This window comes from Carassius auratus, chromosome 44 (genome assembly GCF_003368295.1).
Source record: "Carassius auratus strain Wakin chromosome 44, ASM336829v1, whole genome shotgun sequence".
Taxonomy (NCBI): domain Eukaryota; kingdom Metazoa; phylum Chordata; class Actinopteri; order Cypriniformes; family Cyprinidae; genus Carassius; species Carassius auratus.
Genome location: NC_039286.1, coordinates 3,331,182 through 3,354,440, shown reverse-complemented (window position 1 = coordinate 3,354,440; position 23,259 = coordinate 3,331,182). Strand labels below are relative to the sequence as shown.

General features: G+C 35.2%; 1 protein-coding gene across 2 annotated transcripts in view; it reads left to right on the top strand.

Annotated features, from left to right (window-relative positions):
• The window catches only part of LOC113062144 (trafficking protein particle complex subunit 9-like), a 194,880-nt gene that overhangs the window by 118,854 nt on the left and 52,767 nt on the right, over window positions 1–23,259 (top strand). For both annotated transcript variants that reach the window (XM_026231766.1, XM_026231765.1), the window contains 3 exons: window positions 4,469–4,611; window positions 11,769–11,879; window positions 22,473–22,626. In XM_026231766.1, the coding sequence (XP_026087551.1) occupies window positions 4,469–4,611; window positions 11,769–11,879; window positions 22,473–22,626 (408 nt within the window). The remainder of the gene's footprint in view (window positions 1–4,468; window positions 4,612–11,768; window positions 11,880–22,472; window positions 22,627–23,259) is intronic.

Genomic DNA, 23,259 nt, shown 5'->3' with positions numbered 1-23,259 from the left:
TAATGCACTCTAAATAGTAATGGTGGCACCCTAGTTTTTCTCATGTACTTTGAACTTTATGATCAACAAACAGGGGCTGCATGATAAATCACCATGTGATTGTACATAGATTACTGACAAGCTACGCTATAATCACATTCATTAGATGAATCACATTCGATTATGAATACGATATTGCCTAGCTTGTTAATGTTTTTATTAATGCCACTTATGTTTTTGTTAATACAGCACATAGCACTGATCAACTGAATGAATGTAACATGGCAAAGATGAATGCACTTTCGGAAGTTTAATGTAAGGTAAATGTAATTTTGGAATTTCCATATTCATATTGATTCAATGGATTTATTGCATTTTGAGAGAAAAAGAAGTATCATGGGTTTATTGCATTTTGGGGAAAAAATAATACAAATAATATAAAAATAATTTTTTAAATAAATATTTAAAAAACAAAACCTGGATTTCTAATATTATTATAACCTAAAGATGCTATGTGAAAGTTTGAAACAGAAAATAGTGGTTTTCAGTCTTGCCACTTTCTTGGTAAAGAAACCATATTTTACTCAAATTAATCAAAATAGATTTATTGCTTTTTTGGAACCAGACTCTTCATTTGTTTATTCATACATCTGCTTGTTCATTCAAAGATATGTTACTTTTTTTGTCATATTTTGTTTGTTTATTTATTCATATTTTAGTAGGTATATTTTGTTTATATATTTTTTTTTTCTTATTTGTTGATTCTTTTTTGGTTTTGCATTAATTTTATTCATTAGTTAATTTGTAAATTCATTAGTTTGAATCATATTCTTATGCATTAAATTAAATATTTGTATGTATTTTCATAATTTATTTATTGGTTTGCTTATTTGTTCATGTAATGTTCATTCATTCTTTGTTTTGAGTTCAGAATTTTTTTTGGATTGATTGATGGATTCATTCATTCATTCATCCGTTCGTTTCTTCATTAATTGTCTTTATTTGTTCATTCTTTTTTGTTAGTTTGTTCATTAATTCTTTTATTTATTTTTAGTTTGGTAATTAATTAGAATCATTATTTTATTTGTTTATTTATTGGATTGCTATTTAATTTATTCATTCATTTTTTTTGTTATATTGTTATTCATATATATGTATTTGTATTTGTAAATGTTTTCAATTGTACATTCATTTATTTCATGGTTCTTTCAATAGTTTGTTCATTCATTTGTAGAGTTGAAGCATTTTAAATAATTCATTAATTTCTTTGTTCATTCATTTATTTCTTCATTAGTTCTTCAGCGTCAGTATAGAAACTCACTGTGACAGCACATCTCTCTCTCTCTCTCTCTCTGTCCATCACTCTCTCTCTCTCTCTCTCTCTCTCTCTCTTTCTTTCTCCCTCTCTCTCTCTCTCTGTCCCTCACTCACTCTCTCTCTCTCTCTCTCTTTCTCTCTGTCCCTCACTCAGTTTATGGTTTGTTCTATCTTTAGCTCTCTGTGTGATTGAAATAGCTTCTCTCTGAAGGCCGGCAGCTCTCAGTGAACACACACTCAGTAGAGTGTAACGATTGAACGGGGTGAGGTTTCACACAACAGGAGGGTGAATGTGGAAGACTCCAGTGGGCCCTGCAGGAAAACCCTACAAACCCAAATACACACACTCGCGTGTTTGTTTCTCTTGCTAGAAAGCATAACACACACACACACACACACACACACACTCTTTTTCTGTTCTCTCAGAGCCAGAGGTCTGTGCAGGGCGTGAGAGGTGGGAGGCCGTCAGAATAATGAGGCCAATGAGATCTGTCTTCCCTTTAGATCTCTTTCTTTCTATCTTTGTCTTCTGTTCTTCCTCGTTCTGTAGTTTTGTTGCCTCCTCATCTTCTCTGACTCAGAAGTGATGGTGTCATCCCCTCATTTAAGAAATTCTCTTAAGATCAAGCCCTGCTGGAAAACATCGGCCACCCTGAGATTGTGATGTACCTGTTTCACAACTCATATGTATGGATATGAATCTGTGAAACTAGCCCCTATAAATGATTATTTACACAAAAATGATGAGATTCCACAAAATGGCAAGCTCCAGGCTGGCTTGTTTTATGCCATTTCTATGCACAGGATTTCATCAGTCAGCTTTTTGTTTGGGATGGTAGATAAAATGGATCCATCTCTATACTGTATACCTTTATATTTGAATGTGTATGTCCATCTGTTAATTTAATTCATTGTTTTTCCTATAAAGTGAAAACTATATTTGTTCTCTTGCATAGTTCTCTTAATTGTTTATTCATTCACTTATATTTTTTAATACGTGTATCCTTTATTTTCTCATTCATTATTATCTGTACTCTATATTGTTTTGTTGAGATGTTTATTTGTTCATCAATTTTTATTCACTCATATGTTCACTGTTCACTTATTCATTTTAACATTTGGTTTGTCCGGTCATTAATTAATTTTCTTAATTATTCTTTATACACTACCATTGGTAAGTTTTTTTTTATTTTTTATTTTTTAAGGAAATGCTCATCAAAGGTGCTTTAATTTGATATAAAATGCAGTACAAACAGTAATATTGAGAAATATTATTACTTCTAACTTAAAATAGCTGTTTTCTCTTTAAATATATGAAAGCATTGTTATTTCCGGTCTTCACTGTCACATGATTCTTCCAAAATAATTCTAATATATTGATTAAGAAACATTTCTTACTATCAGTGTTAAAAAAAAAAAAAGTTGTGCTGCTTAATGTTTTTGTGGAAACTATATCTTTTTATTTTTATTTTTTTGTGACATTGTATATGTCTTCACATTGACTTTTGCCAGTGCATCTAAACAGAAAAGTATTAATAAAAAAAAGCTTACTGACCCCAAACATTTAATTAATTTGTTCATATATTGGTTTGTTGGTTTGTTTACTGTTTATTCGCTCACTCCTTTTGGTTTGTGTGTTTGCTTATTTGTTCATCTGGTATTTGATTCACGTCTGTTCATTCATTAATCCACTCATTCATGTTTAAAAACATGCTTAAAACATGTTTGACTGCTTTTGTATGTTTTATTGGGTTGGTTATTGTCAGAATACGTGACCGAGTGCCAGAATCCAATACTTGAGAAGTCTGATGGTGTGTCTGCATGAAAGCAGTTTTGTGTTTTGATGGTTTTTGCACAGCGATTGCACTTTTGAGCTCCATTTGCGTGATGAGATGGCACTTTATTTTAAACTGTTTGCTCTGGTGGGGTCTGCTAAGACGAGGCAAGATGAGCGACAGCGATGATGGAATTTTAAAAGGTTTTGCTGTTGCTTTTTAAGCAGGAAATGCACTTTAACCATTTTAAATAATGTTTACATGATGCTCCCCCTTTTAAGTAGATTACAGAGATTACAGAGACATGGGGAAAATGGGAAAGTTTGTTCTGAAAGAATCTGCAGTTCTGGCTATATGCAGTTGTGCAGAGAAAGCCAAGATCTCTCTCTTTCTCTCACACACACACACACACACACAAACACACACACACACACACAGTTTCTCTCAGCCCCAGGACTGACTCAGCTTCTTCTCTCTCTGCAGTTACTCCATTCAACAACTTCCTCTGTTGTTTTTTTTTTTTTTTTCACACAGTTTAAATATTTTGTTCTTTTTTTATGCTAATATTTATCTTTGTTCTAGCCATCTAGATAAAAACTCAGGAATTGTGAGATATAAATTTATAAAATATTTGAGAGGTCGCAATGACCTATTTTATTAATTATTTTATTCCATGGCAGAAACAAAAACAAAAAAAACAAACAACAAACATAATTGTGAAATGTAAACTCAGAATTGAGAGAAAAAATGTAAAAGAAAAAAAGGTTTATATCTCACAGTTCTAAGTTTATAATAAACCTTGCAATTCAGACATTGAGGGAAAAAGTTGTAATACATATTTTTTTTATTTTTTTTTTGTACTGGAATTATTCACCCTTCAAACCTTCATCTTTCATTTGTGGAACATAAAGTAAGAATCATTGCTGCTTTCTTCAGTACAACTAAAGCAGAGAGTGACCAGTGGCATTCAAGCTCCATAAAGGACAAAAAACATCATAAAAGTGCCAAACAGTATTTCATATGACCTGTGCACTATACTTCAGGTCTTTTGAAGTCATAACATCTTATTTGGGTTTCTCATACAAAGCTATCAAATGACTGGGTACAGGGCACAAGATTCAGGGACTATACTTATTACAGTGCTTTTATGGCGCTTTCATGTTATTCTTCAACAACCACACAGGCCTCTACATGCTTTCATGGCGTGAAGAGTTTGGAATGATGTGAGATATGAGTAAACAATGACAGTTTTCAATGTTAAAGGGATCATAAGCTGATTATGAGCAGCCATTTAAGATTTGGGATTTTCTACAGTTGTAAATTAATTGGTCTGTGCTTAAGATCCATGATTCATGTTTCAGTTACTGATGTGTTTTATTCTGTCTGTCTCTCTGTAGACACTGGAGGCTGTGTTGACCTTTAAATACAGCGGAGGAGCCGGTCAGGTGGAGGGCTACTACCGCGAGCTCAGTCTAGGGGTCAGAGTCGACGTTGAACCTTCGGTTTTCTTCACGCGAGTCAGCACTTTACCTGCCACCAGGTATCAAACATTTCATTTACTCTATACTCAAGAGGCAAGCCAACATGTCTTAAAAAGACCTTTTTTGCACCTACAATTGAAACACTATTTTTTTTCAGTTCAAAATTACTTAAAAAGAAAAAAGTTTCAGTGTTTTTCATTTTAATATCATATCAGTTAATAGGTCACACCTTCAGTGTTTTTTTTGTTTTTTTATAATACAGTTTCTGAACTAAAATATTTGTAGCATTTTTTTAAATCCAGTTATGTTGATGATCAGGTTTTCTAGCACAAAATTATTATTTTTTTCTTTCTCTCTGACACCTACAATTAAAAAACATAATTTTTTTCTGTTTAAACTTACTCATGCCTTTTAAAAAAAGTATTTGTACAGTTTCTAAAATCATGTGTGTATCTGTTACAATTTCTCTACTTCATAGTTTGAACCGTCATAGTTTCTTAACATTTTCTGAAACCATATCATATTTTTTAAAAGTGCAGTTGAATTTTACTCCGGTTTTCTTGCATAGAATTCAGATGTAATTTAGTGCATTTTTTTCTATGACAAAAACACTATATTTGCAATTCAAACTGAGAAAAGAAAATATGGATATTTAGTTTCATTGTACAGTTGCACAAATGATGTTTGTAATTGTGAAATTATACTTGAATCAGTTATAATTTCTCCACATATCTACATAGTTCACACTGCCATTCTCTTGATATCATAACAATATTATATTTCACATTGTATGTCAAACCATATATGTACACATATGATTTGACATGCAATTTTACAACTGAGTCTGAATCTAGGAGAGTTAATAAAAGCAGTATAACAACATATCATCTCAAATGGAATATAAACACTGTAAACGGTTTAAAGACGAATAAGATTGTGATTATGTGGGCAAACAGCATCAGAGCACTACGAAACCTCACTGTACATACACACTGTCCTGTAATGGTATAGGTGCTAGTTGTACTATCAAGTCTCATCTGCTAAATGAATACGGCCACAAAGGTCTTTACGAAGATGCCACTCCCAGTGCAGTGTTTAGTGTGATGCAGCAGAGGTGGTTATGAATGACTGCTGTTGAGACGGAAAGATGGAGAGAGGGATAGACAGATGGAGATGGATGGAGAGAGAGAGAGACTGATCACACCTTAGTAATGACCACTTGAAGTGACTCATTAGCTGTAATAATATCAGCTGTCTCAGTCATCTAGATCATTTATCATTCCTGTCGGATGAATCGGCTGCTCACACACACTTTCTCTCGCTGCATTACTCTGAACATTTCTCTCTAATACACTCTGGACCATACTGCATTTAGCAGTAGCCAGGTTTTTTTAAATGCTACGTTTTTATGAAATTATTCAATAATCATGAACTTTAATGTAACTTATAGGGAAACTACTTTAAAAGAATAAATCAAATATTGGTTTGACTGTCAGTGTAGTTGAGCTGTTGTAAATTAACAGCAGATTTTTGCTTGGTTGCAGTTTCAAAGTAGCTTCCTCAGCACCGCTCTGCGTGCCTCATTCTGAACTTTATGGCCGTAAACCTCAGATTATGATTAGCTCATTTGTCCACACAAGTCCAAGAAAGTTTTATTCGGGCAACTGGACACTGGCCAATAACAACAGCGGCACATATAGAAATACAAAGTCCTGCTTGTGGGGAATGGGTGTGAAATTTTCAGCAGTCGGTTGGTGGATGGGTTTCTCTGATGGCTTCAGGCGCTCTAAGAATAGCAGCACTAAATGTGAACACATCTCATTACATCCCTACGAGGACAACAGGTTTATAAAAGCAGCGTGTAATGTATTTATTCATATCTAAAAATGCCAAAAAGGCGTTATAGGTTAAGGAAAGACTATAAGGCCGGGTTCACACCGCAAGCTGCAGCAGAGCGAAAGCAGCGCGTTAGCAGCAGGTAGGCAGAGCAGAAGCAGCGCGCGCCTATTTTGCTTTCACACCGGCAGCGGAGGCAGCGCGCAACTGAACAGCGGGTTTTGGACAGAGTACTCTAGTTCGCATTGCTTTATTTCCATTTAAAATACATTTAAATAAACAGACTTGGCAAGAAGCTTTTTAAATTCATAATTTCATTGTAACTTTTGTTGCATCTTTGTTTTGCTGTCTTTGTTTTCCGTGCAGTACGTGTTGTTGATAGAAGAAAGGCCATCGCGCTATATTTGTTATTAGAGACTATGAAAAAGATGCAGACTTTGGGTTAATCCCATTAACCGACGTAGGAGAGAACATGGTGCATATTACCATCTTGTCACTGGGTTTGTTTGAAAGCAAATTTACCAAAGGACACCCTGAAAACCAATTTAATACCGTTTTAAATTCTGTGTATTGTAAATGGTTCACAGCCTGAGTTCCTGCTCATCTTGAAATCAGCATTTACTTGTTTATTATATATGCACGTATCACCTGCTTTTGTTATTTGTGTGCTTATATGTAATTTAGAAATTGTAAATAAATGGTTCCAATTGAATCAATTTTGAATCAAATATTGAGTTGTTTGCTCGTGTGCCAGTGAAAGCGTCAAAAATATTATACAATTAGGCTACTTACCATCTGCAATAAGAGCCGTTGAAACTTCATCCCATGCTTTTCCTTCTCCTGCAAGTCTTTGTAAAATACATTTTGTGGATCATAAAGAACTTGATATTTCTCAACTTCCACGATTAGACGAGTGTCGTCCATTATTGTCTTTCCAGGTGCACTCTGAAGACCACCGCCTGTGACACCATGTGCTGTTGTTTATGATTGTCAGCATTATATTATGGAGATGCAGATGCAAATCTCTAAGGCTAAACTAGCAGTATAAAAGTTGTTTTTGTATTTCGGCCAAAAAAAGTTTATTTTTGTTTAGAACTGTAAGTACTTTGACCGATTTTGTAAAAAAAAATAATAATAATATAATATAATTAAAAAAAAAAAACAGAAAAATACGTGAATTTAAATATCATACATTTCTTATGTAATTTGCAAAAAACACATACGATATCATTAATGCAAATTTTGGGCAAAATTACTTTTCGTTTCAGTACATGTGTTTTTTGGCCATGATCAGTGTCACTTTATCTTATATTCATATTTTTTTATATTAATTTTCTTTCCTTACATACTCTAGTTCTTGTTAAAACACCCTAGATGTGCTTATTTTGTGCATTTAGAGCACTTTTTGTATGAAATCATATTTATTTTGTCCATCAAAGGTGTACTTTCACTTTAACTGAGCGTCAGCAGCGCAGCAAAAATAGACCCAGCGCCGAAACGATCGCGGCACTGCTGCTTCTGCTCTGCTCCTGCAACGCTCTGCCGCGCAGCCTCTGCGCGCGGTGTGAACGCTCTCATCTGTTAACATAGGCACCGAAAAAAATACGCGCTGCTTCTGCTCTGCTGCAGCTTGCGGTGTGAACCCGGCCTATGAGTTATAATAATATAATATAATATATATATATATATATATATATATATATATATATATATATATATATATATATATATATATATAATTTTATAACTCCTATAGTCTTACCTTAACCTATAACGCCTTTTTGGCATTGTATATATGTATATATGTATTATATTACATTATACTTATATTCTACTATAAACATTATTATATAATACAATGCTCTAAATGACTAATAAAAATAACATAATAATAATCTTAACTATACTGGTAATTTAAAATGATTATTTATTATGATGTATATAAATAAATGATTATTAAATATTATTTAAAAATATTTTACATTACACATTTAAATGAAATATTGTTGATTATGGTCTTCTTAATTTAATGATGTTATCATTTTAGTTTACTTTTTAAGAATGTATAGTAATCTATTAAAAGACAATATTATTAATTATAGTAATATTAATATTCAATAATAATACAAATTTTATTTCACTTTCATTTATTTATTTATTTTTTTAAAAAAAATTTGAACATTGGTGTCTTATACGATATACTACATTATGTTCTTGAGTTGTTTTTACAAATCTCTCTCTCTCTCTCTCTATACACAGTACAGTCTTGATAGGAATGGGAAGCATTTCCACACGTCCACACTCAGACACACTAATGTTCAGAGCCTCTTGTAGGATCCACTTGAGCGAGCTGCAGTTCTTCAGCTCACTACCTCTGAGGAGATGAAATAATGTTCCTCAGATGAAAATCTTCTGAGTGGTGGGTCCAGACAAATGGCCCATCGTCTGCACTGAATCATGTAGGCAGAGTAGAGGTCTGTTCCACATCACAGATCTGATGAATACTCATTGGACTGCCTGGATAATTTCTCTTTATTTCTCTCCTTAAAGATGTGGGGACGATGCTTTCTAAAGACATAAAGCTGGCCTGCGACTAATGCCAGTGTCTTTAATTCCCACCCACACCTCTTATGTGTGGACAAATGTACAGCATATGTGTGTTTGACCAAGTAAATTCAACAGGATGTTGTAAAAAGCAACAGTTCAATTACTAAACTCATACACCATTAACACATGCCCACTTCGCCATCACTTTTAGACACACTGAACACACAGATAATACAGGAAGACCATTAAATGAAAACGACCTGTCTTAAAAAAGCTTTCATCTCTTCTGTGGTGTGAGTGGATATAGTGAGACGAGGAGCTCCGGAGGAAAGAAAACATTGAAATGTCAAATCAAAGAAAGCTACAGTCTTCATGACATTTTATCTTTGACAAATCCAGTGCCTTAAAGGGTTGTTTGGGGTTCAATACAGCTTAAACTCACAGCTTAAAACATGTGCATTAATTCACTTAGAATGGAAGTCTGTGGAGTGTTGAGCGAAGCATCCAGGATGATTTAAAGCAGAAATCTGCAACTTACATTCATGTTAAATAGTATTTATTCTTCTTCAGTATCGTTTGTATATTATTGTAACATTTTAATTCTATATAAATAACAATGAATATATTCAGTTATTAATAAGGAATGACTGCATCAGATTTAGCTTCACACAGGCAGTGTTCGCAGTTCTTTGGCATTAGGTCAACATGTATAATCTTCTTATGGCTATGTTATCGAAATGGCATGTACATTATTTTTTACATTTCCAGTGTCCACAGACTTCTACTTTAAGTCCATTACATGCTTATTTGTAAAGCATTTTTCACAGTCCATGCTATTTCATGCAGCTTTGCAGAAAATCTTATCTTATTGTCTTGAAACCCCCCAGTGAGCAGCTAAAAGTGAATGCGCTAAACAAAAAGATGTTTATTTTGAAGGAAGATTATGAATACAAACCTTTTTGCTTTCTCTTAGTGAGATCCAGAATGTGAACTAAGAGAGTAAATGGGGTCAAATTCATGCTGTGCTTCACTTAAAATGTTCCTCTGTGTTTTCCGGCGGTGACGTCATTTGATTCCGCTGCTGGAAAACTTTCGGCATCATTTTTTTTTTTTTTTTTTTTTTTTAAATGTAAAATAAGCATTTTAAATTGCCAACCCTACATTTTTGAATGGTTGTGTGTGTGTGCGTGTGAGTGTGTGTGTGTGTGGATAGATAGATAGATAGATAGATAGATAGATAGATAGATAGCCTGATTGGCTACAGCTGTGCACAATTTAGATTAAATTAGATTCAACTTTATTGTCCTTATGCAGAGTACAAGTACAGAACTAATGAAATGCAGTTAGCATCTAATCAGAAGTGCAAGAATATTGTGTTTTATATAAATATAAGTGCAGAATAAGTGAAGCTATGATATACAGCATGTACAGTGGAGTTGCTATATACAGTATTGAGCAGAGTATGTACAGAATATAAATAGGAATGCAAATGTGGGGATTGTATGGACATTATGAACAGAGCAATGTATCATAATGTATACACATTATGAATAGCAGCAACGTGAGAACAGTGGTAATAAATACAGTTGGATGAGTGTTCAAAAGTATTGTTAAACAATGTATTCTATGCAAAATAACAGTAGTGCAATGATATTGTTATAGAAATAGTTTACTGTGCTTTGTTCAGTAATAACTTTAGACAGTTTACAGTGTAAAGGCTAGAACAGTGTGCAGTCTGTGCAAAATATGAGTAGTGCAAATACATGTATGTAAAGTACTGTGACCAGTGCAGTAATAAAGCAGGTTCAGGTTAGATTGGTGGTGTTCAGAAGTGTCACAGCCTCGGAGAAGAAGCTCTTCCTGAGTCTACTAGTGCGAGAGCGTAGGCTCCTGTAACGCATGCCGGATGGAAGGAGGGTGAAGAATCCATGGTTAGGGTGAGAGGCACCCTTGATGATGTTTCTTGCCCTGCCCTGACAGCACTTGTAATAAATGTTCTCAACGGAAGTTAACTGGGTGCCGGTGATCCGTTTAGCAGTTTTCACCACCCGCTGGAGTGCTTTGCGGTCAGATGCGGAGCAATTGCTGTACCACACTGAGATGCAGTTTGTGAGTATGCTCTCAATGGTAGAGCGGTAGAATTCCACAAGGATCCTGGGATTCAGGTGAACTTTCTTAAGGCTCTGTAAGAAGTAAAGGCGCTGCTGGGCCTTTTTGACCAGGGTGGAGGTGTTATGGGACCAGGTGAGGTCATCAGAGATGTGGATGCCAAGGAACTTGAAACTCGACACACACTCCACTACAGCTCCGTTGATGTAGATGGGTGTGTATGCATGACTCCCTTGTCCGCCTGATGTCCACAATTATCTCCTTTGTCTTCTGGGTGTTTAGTTCTAGATTGTTGGTGGCACACCACACAGCCAGGTGCTGCACCTGATAAAATCATCGTCATCCTTGATAAAAACCTACCACCGTGGTGTCATCTGCGAATTTGATTATGGTGTTGGAGTCATAAACAGGAATGCAGTCATGGGTGAAGAGGGAGTACAGGAGAGGGCTCAGTACACAACCCTGTGGCACACCGGTGTTCAGGGTGATGATGGAGGATGAGAGGTTTTCCAACTTAACAGACTGTTAGTCAGAAAATCTAGAATCCAATTGCAGATGGGTGTGCTGATTCCAAGCTGGCTGAGATTTACAAGCTTTACTTGATTTTTGCTTTGAGTGGGGTCAGAAATATTTATATTCAGAATGTAATAATTACATGAAGGGATGTTTGAGTTCTGTACTTCATTAATACTTCCTCGGTTTGTCTTTCTCCATGTTTCTGCAGCACTCGTCAATGTCATCTACTGCTGGATGTTTTCAACTCGACCGAACATGAGCTCACGCTGTCTGCCAAGAACAACCAGGACCTGGTGCTGCACGCCAGCGAGTGTCAGAGGTACATGCACTCACACACTCTCTCACACAGACTCCTCCTTCATCAGTGAGATGTATGTCTGGCTGATTGAAGTCTGTAGACTGTCAGACGGCATTACCTGTCCCTCTCTTCTGCTGACAGCTCTCCATTTCATGAAAGTTACTCTCATGAACCAGAGCTGCAGCTGCTCACACTTTCTGACTTTCATAGAGCTTCGGAGAGACAGACACACACTTACAGTGTCTCCATATACGTCGCAGCAGGTTTTTGATACATCTCTTAGAAATTGCCTTTAGGGGCTTTTTTTGAAGATTTGCAGAGAATTGCAAACTTAAGGAGACAGCATTCACCACATGAGATTATTTTGTTTGAAGGAATGAAGGATAAAATGCAAATGGTACTGTTTTATTCCCTTTTTGACTTAAATGTTTATGACAAGAAAAATCATTAATCCTTTTTGGATGCTGATAATTTAGAACCAGGTAACTTATGAAGAGAAAAAAATTCAATTATTAAAGGGATAATTCACCCAAACATCAACATTCAGTCTTCATTTACTCACAAGCGCGTAATATGATGTTGTTTTGTTTGTGAAATACAATAGGGAAAAATTCTCAAAAAAAAACTTTTTCAACGCTACATCTCTCAAATCTCATTTGCATATTCAAACTCGCCATCGTGGTGGAACCACTCAAATGGTGTTTGGTGTCATTGACATTAAATCTGTTGCGACAAATCTTTGAATATGCTAAATTAGATTTGTGAGCTACAGTGGAGAGCAAGATACACATTTAAAAAATGATTCAAATTTGGTGTTTTGGGTGATTGGTTTTATAAATATAAACAGTATAATGGTAATAATGAGAAATGTTTCCGAATAATCATGTGACAATGAAGACTCTTTTGAAGGGTAGTGTTTTTTCTTGTGTTTCACAATATGTTTGATGGTACATTTTCTAAATTCATTGTTCATTTTGAACCCAGTGTCACAGCTGTAGCGCGCATGCACACTTTCCTTTCTCTCTGCACTTTCCTGTCCACTAAAAGCATAAAAATCCCATCGTGCTGGAAATGTAGCCATCATATAGTGCTTTATACGTTTGTGTTGACTCGCAGAGCTGAATTTTCTTCGTATACGAGCTCTTCTGATGCCCTACGTGTGACGTTCCCTTGTCCTGATCACCTCCATAGATCACCCGATTAATGACTCGATTGGGAACTGTGCTTCTTTGGCCAATACCTGAATCAGAAAGAATTGATGGACAGATTACAGAGTTCAGAGATTGATTCTGGAGGATGAAATATAAATGGCTATATGCTGATCGATGTGTGTGTGTGTATACTGGTTATTGATCTCGTAGAGGGCTAAATCGGGTCTCCGTCTCTTTTATGGAACTGTGTGTGTTTATGTGTTATTGTGCAGTTCTTCATACTGATTCTTTCTATTTTTTCTCGTCTTGTGATGGTTCTGTGTCTTTTCCCCTGCCTCGTTCTGTCATTCTGTATGATGAATGCTTTCAGGGGGATGTTTTTTTTAAAGGGTGACACTGTCCTCGCTGTATACCCATGATTCCTGTCAGTCATCTGTGGGCCACCAGCGTGACAATGAGGCGTCCAGCGGTGCGGGGGTTCACCTTCACTAATCGATTTCTCTGAGCCTCAGATCTCTTCAGCCCTCTTTTTTCTCTTTGAGAACTGAGTTTCTCTGGGTGAAATGCTGTTGTGTTTAAGATTCAAATGAGATCTTGATTCCTTTCTTGGTACTTGGGAATTTTTTTTTTTTTTTTAAGTTCTAGGGCCCTTTCTGCTTTAAAAATAGCATAACATCAAAATTGACCCAATTTTCTCTGTTTTATCTTGAATGTTTCATCAGTGCATGTTAAAATTCAGTTTAATTCTATTCTATTTTATTTTATTCTATTCAGTGGATAGAGCAAAAACATTTGATTCATCAAACAAAATATAAATCAAACAAAAATAAGGAGATTTAATTATTTTGTTTTGTTAAAAATAAATAAATATTCAATTCGGCCAATATGTGCAAAAAAAAAAAAAATTTCCCTTAGTGATTCTTTGGACTGTTTGAGTTCATATTGAGCTGGACTGGTTGAAGTCTGTCTGTGTTCAGTCAGTTGAATCTAATGGAGCTTTAATTGGGCAGATTTAGCTGAAGGTTTGAAGAGAGTAGCATACGATGTGCCGCTTTTAATTTAAGTTGTCCTCAAGGCAGCGAGAAGCAATAACTAAGACTCAATGATAAATAAAAAATAAAACTAATAGTCCTAATTATATTTCTGATTATCTCCTTTTTGTGCTTAGATATCTTTATTTACTGAAAAAAAAAAAGTTATAATTTTTTCACTTAGATTCTTAAGGTATTAGTTTTAATTCTATTTTGGATTTTGATAATTAATTGATTTGAATGTTCTCATCTTTAACAAGTGTGTTTCAACTTGAGAAATTATAAATGCAAACAGTAAGAACTTAATGTGAACTGATGTTTCCATATATATATATATATATATATATATATATATATATATATATATATATATATATATATATGATACAATACATATATGAACAAATATGTATTGAACATGCATGTTTAAAAACAGAATATGTGTACAATTTAACAGTTTACTCATGGAACCACATTGAATGAATGATGTGGCATTCAGATATACTAAATGATATAAGGCCTTAAAAAGGAAGATACCAGAAGAAATATTTAAGAACCAGAATTTGAAGTTATTTTAAGATATCTTTAATGCTTCTTAAGATAAAGGCATGCAAACCTTGGGGGAAAAAAATTTAAGTAATTTTTCCCCATTTCTGGACTATCAGACTATCACCTATTGGCAATGCAACAAGGATTGCTAAAGTCAGCAGATTCTCCTAATACACAATCTCTGTGTAAAAATAACATGATGATGCCACATTTCTGAAGGCAGTTATTTGGCTCCAGATCTCAGATGAAATTAATCATTATGACGCCCCTCTGCAAAATGCATTACTCAGTAAATATTCATCCATGGAATTTAATATTGGCTTGCTTATTTCCTCATTTATGTTTTTCTTTCACCTAAATAAGTTTTTAGTTGTAGAGCTGTGGTAACACAAAATGATTGTGTTTGAAAAACCAGCAGGCTTTATGACAGTCACAGTGAGTGTGTTTGTGATGACCTCATACGTGTGTCTTCCTGTGCATATATTTGATTTGTATGCTATCTTGTTTGAACTGTGTCACTTTTGAAACACACACCATTAAGGGCACTGAATTTGTGACACATTGTGCATTTTCTGTTTTTTTACACTGTCTCTACTTTGTGTTGGTGTGACATTCTCCCCTCAACTTCATTACCCACCTAATTTAAACAAAAGCCTGTTGCTGTAGAAACAAGCCTCTAAGTGCTTCCTCCATGATGAAGGGCCACTTTTCCCTTTTTACTGTGTGTGTGTGTGTGTGTACTGCTATTTTCTCTTCCCCTGAGTCTCTAGATGCAACTGAATGTTTCTACTGTAGCTCTATTTCAAAACATAAGATGCCTATATAGGCATCATGGAAAATAACTCCCAACGGAGAGCAAATTATGCTGCCTACAAAGAAACCTTGTTTATGCTGCTGCTAAGGCATTCGTCACAGAGATTGCAATTCAAAAATGTGCAATAAGCTCAGTGAAAATGAAATTCAAGATGACAGACAAAACGAGAGACAAAAAAAAAAAGAAGTTGAGTATTTGGATATACTGTTATATAAAACAATAATATATTAATTAATTAATTAATTGCTGGCTCGAGTGTTCAGTCCTGTATGTCTATAGCTATATTTCAAGTACATTAAATAAAATAAAAAAATTATAATTGTATTAATTTTAAAATCAAATTTTATGAATTTTTAATAATAAATTAAATACGATTTTAAGAAAATAATAATAATAATAATATTATCACAAAAATAAAATGATAAATTTTTTAACAATATTAAAAAATATACAAATATACACATAATTTCGAAGGGATTTAATAACCTGTCATCTTTTCTGTGGACTCATCTGGGGGATTGTGTCGTTTGGAATGTTTAAAATGAGAGTTTCAGTTGAATGACACAGTGAGTTAATGTGATGTTGAGATGCTGCTCTGATGCTGGGTGTGGTGATGCGGCGTTGCCGTGGCGCAGTGATGCTGCTGTGTGTGCAGTAACCGCGGGTCACGAGGAGGCAGTCTATAAATAGCTCAGTGTTTCTGCTGCTGGAGTCAGGGAGAGAACACACACGTGAGCTAAATATAACCCTCTCTATCACTCTCTCTCTCTCTCCTTCTCCCCTTTGAACACACAGTCAGTGACACTTTCAAACTGCAGCAAAATGCCTTGATCGCAAAAATGCTGGATCTGTACTGTATCTTTATCTTCCTGAATAGATGGAAGGATGGATAGATTCAATATATATTAAAAAATATTGAAGATTGAAAATTAAATGTTTTCTCTTTCAGAAAACATTTTTTTTTTATATATATATATATAGGTAGATAGATAGATAGATTGGTTGTTTTAAAATGCAGCTGCTGTAAGTGCATATAAATGGCTCATGGTGTCTTTTTTCATTGATTGAACTTAACAATTGAATTCATATTAGCTAGTTTTAAACGTGTGTGACATTTTTTTCGTCACTTTTTCCTTTCATTTCCCTGAGTCACCTATAAAATATATATGTTTATGTTTGTGTGTGTGTGTGTTTGTGAATGTGTGATTTTTATTCTGCAGTCTTTAGATGTCGGTTTCAATCTTGAATCTTTGTCTTCTCTTTCTCCCTCCCTCTAATTTTTGTTGTTCTTTTGTAGTGCTCGTGTGTAGAATAGTGATAGGAAGTTTGATTCTTTTCCGCGAACCGGTTCTTTCGGACGGTTCGATTCAATAAACCGGTTGAAAAAACCGGTTCAGTGGTTCTTTTACGCTCGACGTAATGATGTCATTGGCGATGACGTAATGGCGTCACGTCTATCAAACATTCAAATATATAAAGTCAGTAATCATAACTTTAGTCAGTTAAAAACCTCATAATCATGAAAAGTTTACATTTGAATTTTGCAACAACACCCAAATACAGTAATAGCAATAATGTGCATATGAGGATTTAAGTCTTGAAGATATAAAGTAAATAAATTAGGTGTCATCAGCGCAGAAACCATGATCCACTTACTAAACATAATCCATTGCGATGTATTTGTTATTAAATGAACTTACGTTTCACCAGATTGCCCTTCATCCAAGCCCTCGAAATACCCGCGCTCATAACATTAGTACAGAATCAGAATCAATCACCAAAAGAATCACTTCGGTTCAGACATGCTGTGAGTCAGTTGGCTTCACGCTGAATCGCGCATGCGCAGTATCATCAGTTCATCGGTTCTCAATTCGGACACGTCCGACAGAAACGATTCTCGGTTGAGTGTACTGATGATCCGAAAACCGATGCAACCGGTTCTTGACTCGAGAACGAGAATCGCTCTAACCGGCACGTGCTGCAGTTCAGTTTCGTCAGCTGCTCTACTCGTGTTCATGTTCTGTTTACTACAAACTCAATTTGTGAATGTGTCATCATTAACTATAAATACAGTACAGATATCACATAAATCATCCCTTATTCCTATTAAACATAAAAGTATTTAGAGTCTTAATTATTGTCCAACTTCCCTGAAACCCCATTTGGCCTATACATTATATACAATATACAGATTGGAAACTTTAATCTAAAAAAAAATAAAAAAATAAAAAATATATAGTTATTTTATCACACTTTCCGATGTTTAACAAAATACTTTAAAAATGACACGCATGCTCAGTATCATCAGTTCATCGGTTCTCAATTCGGACGCGTCCGACAGAAACGATTCTCGGTTGAGTGTACTGGTGATCCGAAAACCGAAGCAACCGGTTCTTGACTCGAGAACAAGAACTGCTCCAGCAGTGGGCGTGTTCGTTCATCATCTGGCTCGGCTCGGTGTTCATCTTCAGTTCTCTCTTCACAGCAGTTCAGTCAGTGTACTGTTTGAGTAAATGAATTACTCCGGGATATTGGTTTATTCTGACTCAGAGGGAGTGTCAGTCACATTAAAAAAGTTAACAGCTTAAGTAATTTGTGGATTAATGCTTATTGGAGACGTGAACTGTTTCAAACGATTCAGTTCGATTTGGTGAACTGGTTCAACCGGTTCACTAAGAAGAACCGGTTAAATTGAACGATTCGTTCACGAATCGGCCATCACTAGTGTAGAATGCTAACACCCTCTGTCACCCTGAGTACAGATGTGTTGATACTGACAACAGATGATGAAGAACAGGGATGTGTGTGTTTGTGTGTATATGTTTCTTTGCACCTGCACCTGTGTGTTGTGTTTGAGGTTTTACTTTTGCATGTTTTGTACATCCATGGTGAGAAATGTCAAGAAACTCAAGAAATTCAAGTCATGTTTCATCACAAATAGGAAAAAACGTATTTATAAAAAAATAAAATAAAATTCAAAATTTATTTTCGTTATGCAAAATATCATTTTAAATTTAATTGTACAGAATATTTCTGTGGGACATTAGCTTTAGGCATGATTGACACTGTTTGGCTGGTTCACTTAACTAATTGATTAGTGAGATTACCCCCGCCCCCCTATTTTATTGTTATCTTCTTTTTTTTATTTGGCCTGCTGACAGTGTGCTCTGTATGCTAACTGAAACATTAGCTGTTAACTGTCAGACGGGTTTCATGATAAAACTTTATCTGAGAAAATGCATCTTGAAAGTCACCGGTTTAATTTTGGTTTATTTTTAAAATAGTAACTGCTGATTTAGTTTTCTCATTTGAGTGTCTATAAGGGGATCTTTCCGTCTTTCTCATTGTCTGATCTCGAATCTCTCCGCGGTTGGGTTCATTACTCTGGGCATCTCTGTAGAGATGTATTTTCCCCTGTCTTTTCATTTCTGTGAGTTTTTCTGAGCTATGTTTTGCAGTGAGACGTCTTTGTTTGGAGTTTGTGTGAGTTCTTATATGAGATTCCTCATCTCAGACGTTGTATTTATCAGTCCATCATCTCTCCGTGTCACCTTTCACTTGTGTGCTGTTTTACAGGATCAGTTTACTCTCAAATCAGATCACATTTACTGACACGTCCATCAGTGTCAAGCTCAAGACACCTGCAGCCTCTTCACCGACATTATCCTCTCGTCTCATAACTGCATCAAAGAGAAAAGGGGGAAGAAGGAAGAAATAAAGGACTAAAAGGAAGGAAAGAGGAATGAAAAAGGGAAAGAAAGCAGAACAAAAACAGAAAAGAGAAAGACAAGGAAGCATGATGGGTAGAATGACAAGACGGAATGAAGAATGAAGAACAGAAAGAGGACGGATGAAAGGGATGATAGGAAGAACAAATAAGGAAAGAGTTAGAAGTATAGAGTATGGAAAGATCGAATAAAGGTAGAACAGGGAGGAATAAAGGAAGAAAGAACTATTAAGGGAGCAAGGAAGGAAGAACAGATAAAAGGATGGAAGGAATGAAGAACAAAAAAGGAAGGTAGAAAAAAAGAATAAAGGAAAGAAAAAGTAAAAGGGAGAAAAAATGGAAGATAGGAAGAATGGAGAAACAACGGAAGGTAGAACAATAAAGGAAGAACAAAAAGAAGGGAGGTTAAAAAGAAAGAATGAACAAAAAGAAAAATAAGTAAAGATGGTAGAAAGGGAAAGGGAGGTAGAATGGAGGACGGATAGAAGAATGGAGGAAGGAAGAACAAGAAATAAGAAAGGAAGGTAGAATAAAAAAGGAAGGTTGAACAAAAGGAAGAAAGGTAGAAAGAACAAAGACAAACCTGTGAATGAATGAAACATTGGCAGTACAACAGAAGGGAAAAAAAGCAAACCAAGCGAAAGTATAAAAGAACAGGCAACTAAAATAAACTTAAAGAATGACAAAGATTTATTAAATAATGTCAAAGTGACAAAACCATATAAACAAACATATGAAAGAGTTTAGATATGGAGAAGAGTAGATTGAGACATCCAGCCAGATTGAGCTTTCTCTGATGTCTGAGCGACACTATCTGAGCGAGTCGAGCATCTCAATCCACTGCAGCCTCAGAGCGCAGATGCATGAAAGAAGAACCATAATAAATAATTATTTCATCCTGCATGACGGCCAGGGTGCCACAAGCTGTGGAAACAAAGCGAGAGAGCGGCCGCAGGCTGTTTGTGTTTTCCTTAATGTGTGTGTGATGAATTATGTATCAGTGTCCTCAGGGATCTCGGCCTGTTGTCTTCTGCGGACTTGATGAATGAATGAAGGAAGAACTGGGGTCTGTCCATCCGTCCGTCTGTCCAAAGTATTGTATTTTATTTGAACTTAGTTTAAAACCCTCTCTGAGATCTAAGGGTATTTTGGGGGCCTGGAGAAGTTTTGTCATGCCTTGACATGTGTGCTTTTTTCAGTTGCTTATAAACATCTAAATGGCTAAAGTCTAATATCACTGTAATCAGCACAAACTGGGCTATAATAATTTGTGAGCAACATGTATGTACATGATTTGTTTTTCGAGAAAAAAATGTTTATGCATGGTTAGTCAAAACCTACAAATTGTAAATCCCTTGAATAAGACCATAAAACACATACAGAACATTGGTTCCCGGGACTTTTGGACTTTTGAGAACCGGATCTTGTAGCCTAGAATTTTTCTTTCTAAATTATGTAAAAAAAAAATAATCTTGTTCACTCGCTCACAGAAAACAATATATTGATTAACATTTTCTAAGACACTTTTTGTTTGTAAAAGTCATATGAGAGTAGGTATCAACTATGAATGAATATCATTGTGATTTACACCTGAGAAGACAAAGGACCGCATAATGAGCTGCATAATGAGCTGCATAATGAGCTGCATAATGAGCCATACAGTCAGGTTTGTGTCTGAGAGGGAAGTGTTACAAAAAAGAATTTGAGGACAAAATAAATGTATATATTTTTATGTTTGCAGTTTATTTATTTGAAAGAACAGCATTGTTTGTTACATTTTTACAGTTATATTTATTTGTTACATTTATGTTATTTACATCAAGCTTTTGTATGTTATAGTGTATATTGTTATTAAAACTTCATAATGTTTCACTTGATTATACATTTAGTCAGGAATTATAGTTTGGAAAAAGTATAACTAATGTTTACACATTATGTGAAACCTAATACAAGTATATAAATAAATAAAAAGAGACTTACTCATGTTTATGATCTCTGCTGAATAAAGGGTTTCATTCTTTTTTTCTGAGGAAATCTCAAATCCTGAGGTAATCCTTATCACATCTTCTTGGGGTGAATTATGTATTATTGCTCTCATCGCGAAGCAAACAGTAAAATAAAAGAACTTGAAGCACAGTCTCGCTGTGTTGTCTTCTGTTATGGGCGTATTGAAGCCGTGTGCTTCAGTTTGAATCAGAATAGCGCGTTCAGTGCGGGGGCGTGATCACTTTAGATATAATGAAGGGAGACGTGAAAAACGGACATCACGTTGTTGACTTGACACGTTTGTTTACAAAAAAAGTAGACCCTTTACAGATTCGATTGATGTATTGCTCTTATCTGTACGATCAAAACTGAAAGTGTAATTTAAGTTATTTTCGGGGTTATCAGGAGAAAATGTCTCATAACGCGTATCCGCGTTAATTGACTCCAGAGGGTTAAATGAGTTATCATTCTGTCTATACTTTTATCTAGTTATTTTATTTTGTACTATCCTTCTATTTGTTTGTTTTATTTGATCTGTTCTTCTTTCTGTCCCTCTATTTAAAAAAAAAATCTATGCAGTTATGTATATATTTTATTTGATCTGTACTCTGTCTGTCCATTCATCCTTCCATCCCAATTAAATTGCAATGCATTTTATTTCTGCTGAACACATGGCATGAAAATGCTGCTTTATTAAAAAAAATTATATTTAATATTTATATTTAATATTTATTTAAATATTGCAGTAGACATTTTATTATGGCTTGTGCTGATATGGGCCGGCAGTTAACTACCTAGAAACCAACCAGATCCGCCACTTTGCAAAACTAGGAACTCTCTGGAACTTCATAGAATGCTGTTGAGTTGTTTGATTCCACACACTCAAACAACTGATATTGTGCTCTTTTGTGAGGTCACAGCTTTTTTTCTGTGCTGCGATCCAGCTCCAGGCATGAGAGCGTCTCCCACAAGCCCCCCAGAGGGTCTTATCTCCTTCATTAATCCATCCCTCTATCGCTCTTTCTGTCTCTCCCGCTTTGTCTTTCTCTCTGCTCGCTGATAACGGAGAACATGGAAATGTCAAGGATATTTTATAGGCGTTTCTATGAGCCTGAAGTGCTTTTGTGAGCTTGTGCACATGTCCTTGGCATTTTTTGTTGACAGTTTTTGACAAGCCTTTTATGATGATGGATTTTTGTTGTCAGTTTCTGATCATCATCTACACAAACAAAATTGTATATTTGAAGTTTTTATTTCTGAGCTTCCCATGCATCCTGTGACACAAATGGATTTTTTTCTTTTCGATTTGAATGGCAGCACTTCACTTGAACTTTGTGTGCTTCTGTGTTTGTGCAGGATGGCCATCCAGGTGGATAAGTTTGATTTTGACAGCATGCCTGTGACGGACCATGATGCACTGCGACTGGCTACAGTACGCCAACAGGAAGAGAAGAGACAGCAGGTGCAGGGAGGACTCATCAACAGCACGCTGGACATCCAGTGGACCATCATATCCTTTACTAAAGCCAGCTGTCCTGATAACACTATCTCTAAACACTTTCTTCTTTACACTACAGTGTCGCCAAAGCAAAGCACATTTGAGTAATTTGAGTAGCTCAACTTACTAAAAAGCATTGTTATTTTTTTTGGGGGTTAAATTCAGGCAATACCTTTATCATGGTAAAATTAATGAAATACACAGTCTTGCCCTACCCAGGCTCAATGCATGCTTGTACCAACATAATAAAAGCGTGTCAGGGTCATGTATTGAACACGTGTTATAGCGCCCCCTCTGGACATTTCACTTTGAAACTGCCGCGAAACATATAGTAAGGTGTATAACATCGTTGTTGCGAAATGTCACCTCAAGCAGGTATTTCCATTGAGCCTGGGTTGGTCTTGCCTTATATAACAGTGTCATACATAAGATATTATATTTTTTATATTTTCTTTTTTTTATAGCTTTTTACGATATATGTTTTTCCAAAGCAGCTTTAAAATTTTGTCATCAAAAATAAGATAAATTATACACACATTTACAGACTTAAACAGTACAAATAGTTATAATAAACAGTTATTTGGCTAAGGATATTGTATTAACCTAAACAGACTGATTTTATTTTTTTTATTTTATTTTATTCAT